General features: G+C 38.9%; 1 protein-coding gene across 2 annotated transcripts in view; it reads left to right on the top strand.

Annotated features, from left to right (window-relative positions):
- The window catches only part of brinp2 (bone morphogenetic protein/retinoic acid inducible neural-specific 2), a 269,856-nt gene that overhangs the window by 100,875 nt on the left and 156,305 nt on the right, over positions 1–12,676 (top strand). For both annotated transcript variants that reach the window (XM_085389173.1, XM_085389174.1), the window contains one exon: positions 225–677. In XM_085389173.1, the coding sequence (XP_085245299.1) occupies positions 292–677 (386 nt within the window). In that variant the 5' untranslated portion in view covers positions 225–291. The remainder of the gene's footprint in view (positions 1–224; positions 678–12,676) is intronic.

The following is a 12,676-nucleotide window of genomic DNA, read 5'->3' as shown; positions in this document are numbered from 1 at the left end:
CAGAATATCTTTCATGTCAACATTCAAAGTAGACATGAAAACGCTCTCACTGATTTGATTGATATTAACTTTGTAAACACCACTTAGAGGGGCATTATGCTGCCTTCATAATCACAATATATGGACAACAATGTCTGTCAAGGACAACAAGCTATGAATTAACAGAAATTCCTTCCTACTACAAAACATGTTTCAGCATGCTATCATTTCTCCGTTTCATTCAGGCCAGCGGGAGGTGACTGTCAGAAGAAATGCCGGTCCCAGGTGCCCTAGTACATCACCACTGGGACCATGGCGACTCCTTGGCCAATGAGAAGAGAGAGGTGCTCCCATGGCTCCGCCTGCCTTGCTAGATGGTTGGCGTCATCCTTGATGCTCCTATGGTTGCCGTGGATGTTATTATGGCTGCCGTGGCCTACCCAAGCTGAACAGGTGGGCAGCGGGGGACATGGCGGAAAGGTGCCGCATGGATCCCTTTCGTCCCCCTCATCTTCGTCATCTTCCTCCTCCTCCACATCCCCTTCTGGCTCCTCACCATGGGGTTTTAGCACAAGGCAGAGCGGAGGGCAGCTGGACTGGCTGCTGTCAGAGAAGGGCCCTTTCCACAGGTGTCCTGAGTACACCGAGTTCAGAGAGAGGTTCCAGCAGGGATTTTCTACCAGATACAAGATTTACAGGTGAGAGGGATCTGCACTGGCTAGTGCATGGGGTTTTTTAGTGAGACCATTTTTCTCTGTCATATCATATAATATGTACAGACTCTCTTTGTCTTTTGTGCAGACAAATAGGTGTGACTTTGTCTTCTTCCTTCCTGCATCTTCATTTTTTAAAAATAATTCCTTTTTTTTTATCTGCAAAGATTTTTGTATCTACCAGCTGTTCTTCTTTTACAGCTCTGTTAAATTACTTCAGCTTGCTGTTCAAATGTTCAAACTTCTTTAAAATGCTGTTCTAAAATGTTGCAACATCGCATGCTCTTGGCTGATGTACTGTGCAGGCAATCACTAGCTCTGTTTCTTCCTTGAAGTGCTCTTTAAGTGGACTATTTCAAAAGTGGATTTTATGTTTTTGTCATTTTATATTGACACAGAATCTTCTCTGCCCCTTTTTTCTATCCTTAGCACTTATCCATATGGTTAAAAAAGTGTTTCAGGGATGCTAGTGACAGAGGTCACCAGTCCATCACAGGGCTAACACGTTCACATTTTCATTCACATCATTTTGAACCAACAGTTAACCCAACACGCCTGTTTTTGAACTTTGCACATGCTCATATCTCTCTTCCTGTGAAAGAAGTGTAAAGTTATTTCACTTCTGCCAAAATTCTCAAAGAAGAAAGTGAAGAAGAAACGTTTTTTTTTTTTTGGATGTACATTTTTTCTTCAGCTGCCTAAGGGTTAGGTGATTGTGAATTTAAAATCCATTTTACTGTTAGTTAGTGCACATTTATGTGTTCTGATTCTCTTGAGATGACCAGTTGACCAGGGTCTTTGAAGGAAAATGTTTCTGGACAATTTTACCCCAGATGATCATGGAGAGATTTTGTTTTTATGTCAACACTCAGCACAAAGTTCATACTAAAAAAAAGATTAAATAGCCAAATGCTGATTGAAAAAATGAAAGGGCATTAACCAATAAAACATATAATCACAATTCATGAACCACTTCAAAATGTCAAGTAAATGGGTGAAAATCAAACTATATTACTAGACTTTCCAGCATCTCTTTATTTTTCATAAAAGAACAGGATTGTGGCCAATAGAAAGTAAACAGAAAGAAAGAAACTTATACTTTTGAACACAGCTAATTATAGCAGATTCGAGTTCTTGCCTCCAGTTTAGACATTTAATTAGCTAATTAATGTCAAGTGAATGGTTTTGACACATTTTATGTCTTTATCTTGAGGGAAAGTTATTTTAAAGTAAGCCTAGAATGTTGCTGTGATATATTCAGTCTTTGCAAATTTATCGAAACAAAACATGCTCTTAGCTGAATCTGTTAAACAGTGACTAAACATGGATCAGAGGGAATGGATAATGCATTTTATCTGCCAGAATAAAGCAAGCGTTTTTTTAAAATACCGTCAATATAATATCTGAAGATATAAACGAGTAACAGTTCATTTTGACAGGTGGACACATTAAATGAAGCTATAAAAAATTCCCCTCTCACCCCTGTGGGCGGTATACCCTTCAAGCTCAGGTCCTCTACCAGAGGCCTGGGAGCTTGAGGGTCCTGTGCACTGCCTTTGCTGTTCCTAGGACTGCTCTCTTCTGCACAGAGATCTCGGATGTTGTTCCTGGGATCTGATAGAGCCACTCACCTAGCTTTGGGACTTTGCCTGTCTCTCTCATCATGGTCACTAAATGCACAGTAATGGCAGGTTTGTAATAAGGCAGATCGCGCTAACATAATATGCACTGTTAGTTGATTATTTACCTGCCGCATTAACGGGAGAGGACGTGCAAACGTTACCGCTGCTGCTGGGTTGAGATTCACGAGTCCGGAGCGGAATTAAAAACACGACATTCATCTAAGGTCATCGTGTGTTTTGTGAGCTTTTGCATATTCGTAGTGTTTCCTCCCTTAAATGAAATATCTACTTTGCAAGTATTGCAAGTTGCCCTGTTGTCGTCCGTTCTCGTAAAGTATAACCAAACTTTTGAGCGTTTGAGCCGCTTAGGCGCCGTGTTTCCTGTCAGGTAAATGACGCTCCGCAATGTGGCAACGTCATTCAGGGCAACTGGAATCGATAAGGGAATCGTTTGCCAAACAATTCCAAGGAATTGAAACAGTGGGAACCGGTTCTCAACAAGAACCGGGTTTCGATATCCATCCCTAATCCTGTCTTTCAGGTTAGCTGCTCTCACACTCAATTTGTGTGTGTATATACTATATTTGGTGAAATAAGTAATTGATCCCTTACAAACCAGTTAGAATTCTGACTGTGTGGTACACAGATTGCAATTAATCAATCAATTACTGTGTGTGTGTGTGTGTGTGTGTGTGTGTGTGTGTGTGTGTGTGTGTGTGTGTGTGTGTGTGTGTGTGTGTGTGTGTTTTAAGGTTTTAAAATACCGTCAATATAATATCTGTTTTAAGGACTCATCGGTTGTATCTGTAGGATTCAGTCCTTACCCTTCTTAGGGTTTATGTGTTTGTATTCAGGGTGGTTGTAGGTCAAAAGATAGAGCAAGTAATCTACTAATAAGAAGGTTTGAGGTTTGTTCCTTGCCTTCTCCAGTCTGCATTTCCAAAGTGTAAATTGATGTGTGAATGTTAGATCCATCCAGTCCATTTACCAGATGTCCCCTGTGTTTTTTTTAATCTGAACTATTACATAAGTATGGTACAGTAATTGTATTGCATATATACATTTTTAGCTCTAGCCAAACATTACACTGCTCGGATCTCCTGCCAGCTTATTTGGTAACAATAGTAGTAAAAACAGAAGCTTAGCAACCACATATTTACTAGTCCCTTTTGCATAATTTGGGCTTTAAAATTCAGCCTGGTGGGCCACGTTTTTTTTGTTTGTTTTTTTTTAACTCTCATCAGTAACCACTTGGTCTGAAGAGGTGAAGCCTAGAAGCTCTTCTCTGTAACACAAAGTAGCCTCAAAGCCTTTCTCTGGCAGTGTTTCTTTACATCCCTTTATGTTGTGTTCAGTTATGCGTGCAGCTGCATGAAGGTCATAAAGCTGAGCTGCGGGCAAAAGATTACAAAACGACCTTATCAGAATTTAGGGTTTAATATTTGTCTGAAGTATAAAAATGCCCACATTGGACAGACAGCCTCAGAACTGGATTGATATGATTAGGCCCAGAAGCATTTAAACAATTACACAGTTTTTGTAACTTTGCCTCTGTACAACGCCACAGTGAATTTTAAATCAAAGCGTGACTGAAGTGTAGACTTTCAGCTTTAATTCAAGGGTTTAACAAAAGTACTGCATGAACTGTTTACAGCCATTTTTAATTGGACGTTGGGTGACAAGCAGTTTCACGGCTAGGCGAGGCCTGTTTTCTCATTAACCTGTTTCAAATAAAGGAGATAAAAGATCAGTTCCAAACCTTGAACTTGCATTTGTTAGCTGTTTACTGGAGCTCTCAATTTCACTTTTCGTATTCTTCTTCCCCATCTTATTTGTCTCCTTCTTACTGCTCAGGGGTTGCCAAAGTGGATCATCTTTCTCCATGTCTCTCTATACCGAGGATATTCTTCTGTCACACCAGCCCTTTGCGTGTCTTCTTTAGGTTCTTTGTAAACAACTAGCCAAAATGATTCGACATTGTCTACAATGCACATACTTTGTACTGTTAACAGTCATTTCCTTAAAAAAAATAGACTAATGAAAAATTACAAATATAAACCCGAGCAGTAGAGTTAATGCTAAATAACCTAGCAATTACTAACTCAGCTTTTATTAGTCACTTGTTTTGCCACAATAATATGATGAAACACATAGTGGGGCAGCTGAAAGTAACATCCTTGTTACTTGTACCTGCTGTAAAGTGCATGCATGTGTCATTCTGCACAGTGAAGGTGAAACATTAGCAAAAGAAGACTTTCTATCTTATTTGTCAGTGCTTCATTTGACAGCACTTTAGTTAAAAATGGCAGCACGGTGGCACGGTGGTTAGCACTGTTGCCGCACAGCAAGAAGGTCCCGAGTTCAATTCCACCATCAGGCCGGGGTCTTTCTGTGTGGAGTTTGCATGTTCTCCCCGTGTTTGCGTGGGTTCTCTCCGGGTACTCCGGCTTCCTCCCACCGTCCAAAGACATGCAGCTTGTGGGGATAGGTTAATTGGATAATCCAAATTGCCACTAGGTTTGAATGTGCGAGTGAATGTGAGTGTGAATGGTTGTCTGTCCCTATGTGTTAGCCCTGCGACAGACTGGCGACCTGTCCAGGGTGTACCCTGCCTCTCGCCCTATGACAGCTGGGATAGGCTCCAGCGCCCCCCGCGACCCTGAAAAGGATAAGTGGAAGCGAATGGATGGATGGATGGATGGATGGATGGATGGATAGTTAAAAATGTTTTTGATGTTATTGATATCACATAATTGTACAGAAGAGGAAAATTCAGTCTTGTGTATAGGCTTCCTATTAAATTTCCTCTGACAATGAACGCGCATTTTGGGCCTGACAGTTTCCTTGCTGAGAGGAAATTGTATGCTAAGCCAGCAGGTTCTCACTATGTGCTCTATAAATGATGCAGTGCAGTCCTGTGCCAGGTCCAGAGTTCATATTGGCCCCTGTCACCATTATCATTATTCCAAATTTAATACCAAAATTGATAGATGCACACTGTGTCTGCTGAGGCTGCAATTTGAATTTCGATTTCCTCAACTTGGATTACATCTATATTTATATTCCGATTTTTTACTTTGCCTTGTCGTTTCCTTCCCCTCCGTTCCAGCTCTTTAAAAATAGATTCTCCAGCCATGAAAGCTGTCACCACCATTTGTTCTGTCGCTAATGTAGACGTGCCTGAAGATGATCCATTCCAATCACTCGTGGCGTTTTTTTGTTGTTTGTTCTTATGCTGTTATAAGAGTTGATGGTGACTGTGTTATACAGACATGCAACTGCTCTTTTCTGTCTTCTCTCTTTGTGGCAGTGTATGATGATTTGTCACCAGCTGGTCTGCAGTTCTTTACACTCAGCTCGTCTCTTTCCCTCCCTCTCCCCGGGTCACTTGGACAGCGGGAGATTTGAAATGCATTTAAGCAACATTTCTTTTAGTTGACCAGTTCCATTTCTCTTTTTCCTCTCTCTGCTGTCTTTTCCTCCTTTCCATATCCCTCTGCATCAACTTGAATCAAATGGAAATGACAGCATCACTTACAGATGAAGGGGAAGTGTAGTGTGAAATGACAGGTGGAAGTTTTATGACATAAGTGGGACAGGTTGTCATATGATGCCATCTTTGGGAGAATCTGCCCCTTTTTCTGAGTTGCAGAGTTTTTGGCTTGTGCTTCTTTTTTCTTTCTTTTTCTTGGCATAGATGCTATGCAAACAAACTAGCATTAACGTGGACCATTTGCATTTGTCGCACCAAGTTGTTAAGAGTTGTAATGCTTCACTATTCAAAAGACACAATTGAGCCATTCAGTTCAGGAGGTTATGCTGCCTTTGTGGGTCTTTTGTTTGCTGCTTTAGTATTAAATGAGCATAAGAATGAAATCAAACTCACACACAACCAGTGCAATGTATGAACATTAACAGGAGACAGCAGTACAACTAATATTTTGCACATCTTACATTTTTTCTTATGCTTATCTTGTGCTGGTAACTTTTGCGGTTTAACATGTTATGTTACACAGCGGTAGATGAGGATTAGAGATAAGCGCAGTATAAAGTATATAATGAACTTCGACCGTATCCATTATGAAGAAGGTTGTAATTCTGCTCACAGTTTGAGATTGCATGTTGAAGTATGAAGGAAAAAATACAGTATAAGGAGAAAAGAAGATTATTCTGAACTGAATTTAGGTTCTGCAGTTTGGGAAAGTGTGTGAACCTTTACAGAATTTTGCATAAATAAAGAACCCTCTGATTTTCACACACATGGTGAAAAGACTGATATGAGGAAATACAAATAATACACACAAATGGAATGAAACATGGAGGTTAAATTTTGAGTCATGGTTTTTTGACAGTGAGAGGACAACTGGGTATTCTATAGGCATGGTCATCCAACTGGATGACCAACAATGAGTATGTCTTGCAATATTCTAAGGTTCCACAGAAGAACCCGGGGCAACATCTAAGCACCTCAAGGGCTTTTTCTCCCCATGCAGAGACAACTGATCATTTTAAGAACATTTACAGAGTTCATAAGCATTTTTTTTTATGACAAGCACCCTTTTGTTGCCAGAGTAATAGCTGCTTAACTTACTCTTCATGGTTGTGATATTAGTCTCCCAAGCTCTGTAGCCTAATAGGTCAGAATGTTCATTGTAGAGGTGGTGTAATTTGGGTACCGGCCTCCCTCTCAGACATGTGGGACACAGTCAGGGCTGCCACCGGGTATTTTGAAAAAAAAAATCACCTTGCCCCCCCCCCTACCATTGCAAACCATGCCAACCCTAAAAATATAACACTGAACAGACATGGATCACAGTTCTGCTCAGATAAATCGATTTTTTCATTTCATGCAAGAGAGATATGTGCAAGCCATATTTTAGATTTCAATACTTTAAATTATAATGTTATCATTTTTTTTGTTACATTGATTGGCGCTGTACCTTACACCATCATATGTAAATGTGTTCATGGATTTTCTGTGTGTTCTTTTCCTGTGGATGCAGTGTGGTTAGTGAAAGCTAAAAATATTTGAAACGTAAAGATTTGATTTGTGTAATTAGACTGTATCTTTGAACCTTTGCTAGACACCACCAGCACTGGTTTTCCTCAGCTCTGCTGCTAAATCTACAAACGCAATTTCCTTCCAAACGTGGCACCATTAACTGTAAAAGGGGAAATAAACAGGCTTTCCAATGGCACAACATTTATTAACGAGAAGCACTGTACCAAATAATAACCCACCAAACATGAATTTCCTTACTTTCTGTGCTAAGTTTAGATAAATCATTTACTATTTGTACTATTACAAGTACAAATACAAATAAAATCCATGTTAACTTTTTGGATGGAAGCAAATTTAAATTCTCATCTATCAAGTGGTGTAAAAGTATTTTGTACTGCTTGAACATTTTTATTTGTAATATTAAATATAGACAAATATAACTTAAATAATCTTTGAACAAAGTGTAGCCAACTAAAATAGCTCTGTCTTCAGATCTAGTAGAACTCAAAGGTTTTAATCTTTAACATTACTTTATGATGACAGATTAATAACGTCTTTAAAAGAACCCCAGAAAAGTCTAGCTGACTGTTCTACTGTTCTTTAGGACCCCTTAGAGTCGTCATCACTTTTCTTTCTCTTCCGCTTCCCTGGTATACACTCATAAGTGTCTGACTTTGACCTTCAGAAACACTCTTTCTACTCTATAGTGTTATTAAACAGTTATTAACTGATCAATACAAGAAACAGTTTTTTTGAGCTGTCTTCAAAGTGACTGTTTTGTATAAAAATGATGGTAAAACTCCAATAAGATAGAATCATTGAAGTCATAATGTCAAATACATGCAATCTGTTTGTGATAATGCAGCTATTAACTGTGATTTAAAAAAATCTGCAAATCTGCTGCCATCAGTTACAAACCTGTTGCTATCTGTTGCCTTCTACACACAAAGAAATTCACAATTAAACAAAAACTATCTATAGTCCAGCCAGAAAGCCATACATTTCAAACAGAAATTCAGAAAATGCACAAATGGTGATGTACTGACCGAATTAAAATTAGTTCGAAAATGACGACAATTCACACATGTTGAAATTGCCGTCTTTAAAACTACAAAAACAGTGCACTGGTGTTGTAGGAGCATGCACTTTCTTTATACGTTTATATTTCTAGATACTCATATCATGATTCAATCACAGGACAACAAAGTGCTTGTACATTTCAGCCAACGTATTCTACTCAATATTTGTGCAAAAACAATGAGAGTGGCAGTGAAAAATGCCAGAAGAGGCCTTGCAAAAAGTACTGCTTCAAGAAATCAGACGCAGGCAAGAACAAAAGTCTTCTTTTAGTCTGAATCCATTTTCTTGTAATCAACATTAAGTCCCATTTTTCTTTTGTTTTCTCTTTAATTAAAGCTTCATTGTTGTAACATTTTAAAAAACCAACCTTGCATGTGACTTATGATGTAAAATAAGAAACTTTTGCGGTGCAATAATAGAAATGCTAATCAGTGTAATGAGGAACATAATTTCATGAACATTCTCCAGAATCTGATTAGTGATGGTGAAGATAATATGCATATAATAGTACAATGGATAGAGGAATAAAGAGAGTGATGGTCCAGATCAAACACATAATGGTGCAATTAGACTTTAATTATTTCTATATGTCCTGTTAATTTTGTGTGTCATTGAGAAAGGAAGCCTGCGAAAAGTCGCACAGTAAACACAGCAACTCTGCATCATGTAAAAAGCACTTCTGTCTGGCTTCTAATTGTACTCCCGTGACCTTACTAATGCTAATATCTGATTATCACTAAGGAAAATAAGCACTGGCAGGCTTTTCTCTGCATTAACTTTCCACAGAGCAAGAGTAAAATTGGCTGCTCTCATTAGCTTTTAATCAGGGGTAATGGAGATGGGAATACATGTTAGCCACATTTTCCTGGGCTACCCATAATCTGTTAAATCCTTTAATCTCATCATTGCACAAGTTACATCAGCTGCTACGGCCTTAAACAAGCGTGAAAACTATCAGTGGTTGAGGTCATGACATCTGCACTTTCCAGTGTGTTTAATGTTGTTTTGTATCTGATATCATCGTGTTAGTGTGATCCTTATACCATCATATTACTGATGTAATTGGTATCGTTGAGAATAACCAGTAACAAAATTGCAATGTGAGAGCTTCACAAACCAGGAAAAATACTAAAATAGTATGCGTCATCCTGTGGTGGAAAAAGTATGGAGTGACAAAGATGAGGTTGGGCTTTCACCTGCACGAGTGGGATTTGTGTAGATATTGTTTTTAGACCTGTTACTTCGTATATTTAAGAAACCTTTTGGAGTTTTGTTGATGATTGGTTAGTTTTTAGGAAGTTGGAACTGACCAGTCACTTAATTATGATCGCCCAATTATTTGCAAATCTGTCATATTTGCATTAATTTTTAATTAATATTAATATATGCATTCATTATAATAATAATAATAATAATAATAATAATTATTATTATTATTATTATATATTCATTATGTTGCTGCACTGCAGAGCTCCTTCGGTGACAGACTGCTGCATCCTCGATGCATGAAGGAGCGTTTCCGCAGGTCCTTCCTCCCTGCAGCTGTCAGACTGCACAATCAGAACTGCTCCCAACAATCATAGATGTTCACATCTGCGCTGTAACTGCAATAATTTAATCAACCGATTCGCACTACAACCTGGTTTGCCTCTTATCTGTAGTTGTTTATATTTAATTTATTAACTGTACAGTCCTCTGTTTATAGTAGCCATTATCCATATGTAAATATGTAAGAAAAATTGTGTATGTTTCTGTTCTGTGTCCTGTGTACTGTTTGTTTGTAATGTGTCTTTCTGGCTGCTGTTACAACCAAATTTCCCCTTGTGGGACAATTAAAGGACTATTCTATTCTATTCATTATAATTACACATATCTATATATTACAGATATTTTCAATAAATGAATTGGTGGACACAGCCCTATCTGTCCTTGACAACAATAGTACATAGTATTTTTCTAACATATGGCTGTCAATTTGAAAAGTAAAGGGGTTAAATAATACCACACTGAATACATTTCTATTGTGCTGCTTGATGTTTTACGCCAAAATCAATCTAAAGTACAAACTGAGCGAACAAATCACTACAGCATTAACCATGCTTGTTGTTGTTTATTCATTCAAACTTTACATCACCTCAAACTCCAGCAAAGAAAAGTCTCATCTGGCTGAATCAGACTGCAAAGCAACAAAACCGCATGGAATAATCACACTCTTTTCAATTTTCATCTGTCTGAAATGACAAAAGAAGAGCTGTCAAGCAGTTCTTGTAGAGAGACAGACAGCGATTCTGCTTAATTTTCACTTCTACTTGTGTTGGACTTGAGTTAGATTAGCTGCTGATGAGGCGCTGGGTGGGGCTGGAGGGTGTGTGTATGATCGTGTGGAATGTGAGGGGGCTATGGGCTTTTTCTCTATGGTCCACATTATCAGAGAGGCAGACGGCTTAGCATGGACAGAGCAGCAGTGCAGAAACAGGCCTGTGGTTCTGTGATGGAAACAGTCAGGAGGCAACAGCCTGCACAGCAGGGAACACTTTCCTGGTACATGGTGTGTATTCTGAGTTAGTGTGTTCTGTGCTGTCTGACCACCATAACTCCTACAGATCGCCGTCAAACAAATGTGGGTCACACCCTGCCTGACACACATAAAGGCACACAAAGGTTCAGAGGCTTTGCTGGCTGTTTGATATGTTAACCTCTTAGTTTCACAAAGGGATAAAGCAAAAGAAACACCAACTGCTGTGTGCATTATCGCTGGTTTTAAACACCAACTGGGTTCAAATGTACACAGAAGGCAAGAGAAAAACACACAGGACAATACAGAGAGCTAGACTTTAAAAAAAGAAAAAAAGAGGCTGTTTTTATATATGCTGCTGTCAGAGTGACATTGGAGCCTGCAAACAATACCATCATATGTAAATGTATTCATGGATTTTCTGTGTGTTCTTTTCCTGTGGATGCAGTGTGGTTAGTGAAAGCTAAAAATATTTGAAACGTAAAGATTTGATTTGTGTAATTAGACTGTATCTTTGAACCTTTGCTAAACACCACCAGCACTGGTTTTCCTCAACTCTGCTGCTAAATCTACAAACGCAATTTCCTTCCAAACGTGGCACCATTAACTGTAAAAGGGGAAATAAACAGGCTTTCCAGTGGCATAACATTTATTAACGAGAAGCACTGTACCAAATAATAACCCACCAAACATGAATTTCCTTACTTTCTGTGCTAAGTTTAGATAAATCATTTACTTTGCTTTAGAGAAAATTAACATTTAGATGGCGATGTTTTGTGCATGATAGTACGATATTAACAATGGTTTTTAGAAAATTAGTATTTTGCATTGTTGTTTAAATATCAATCGATATTCTGGGTACATCTCAGGCCCTCTAAAGTACGGAGGCCTATCTCCCCTCACCACACTCCCTGCCGGTGGCTGATGCCCTCAGACGTTGGTGTGTTGGTGGTCCTTGTCGTCTGGGGCTGGGCGCTCATGTATGTACCGGCTCACTCCTGGTGGCCGATTGGCGGGGCCGGGCGCCCGTGGCCCGGCTGGGCTCCTTCCGGGGAGTGGGATGCCCTCAGGCCTCTGGGTCTGAAGCTCGGTCCTCTCTGGCACAGCTTCCCCCCCCTTCTCACCGTCTCTTCTCCCCTTTGGTTTTCTTTCTTTCCCTCTCTTTCTTTCATTCTTTCTCCCTGTCCCGTTTGTAGCAACTGAAAATAAAATAAATTCATAATTATAATAAAGGTCAATCAAATGGACCAATATGGCAAGACCATGATGATCCACGTGGTAAAATAAATCTGCTTGGCATCTTTCTTGGCCTTAAGACAACAATTCTGATGGCTAAAGATCCAAACGGGACACAAAAAAAAAAAAAAATGTATATATCAATCGATAGTTCTTCGACATTTATACTCCATTTCACTTCTGCACTACTACATCTTTTACATTTATTTGCTATATTTTATCACTTTGCAGTGCAAGGTTTTACATATCGCTCTATTTTCCTATATGTACAACATAAAAAATGTTAAACCATATCTAAAAGTCAAAATTCATATTTTATACAGTTGATTTTTTATGTTTTTCTAATCTGAGTACATTTGTCTGGTCGCCTTGACAACGTCTGGTATGATCTATGGCTACAAGTCTGGAATTTACCAGCAGATAAATATTGTAATTGTGTGTGAAGGAATGTCTTTTTATTTTTCATGTTAAATATTTACTGTATATTAGACGTTTATGATTTCTGTGCAGGTTTTGGCAGTGAATAAGT

This window comes from Rhamphochromis longiceps, linkage group LG18 (assembly GCF_057381845.1).
Source record: "Rhamphochromis longiceps isolate RC_006_pf linkage group LG18, R_longiceps_female_GT1.1, whole genome shotgun sequence".
Taxonomy (NCBI): domain Eukaryota; kingdom Metazoa; phylum Chordata; class Actinopteri; order Cichliformes; family Cichlidae; genus Rhamphochromis; species Rhamphochromis longiceps.
Note: the sequence above shows the minus strand (reverse complement) of the source record. Positions and strands in the feature narration are given on the sequence as shown.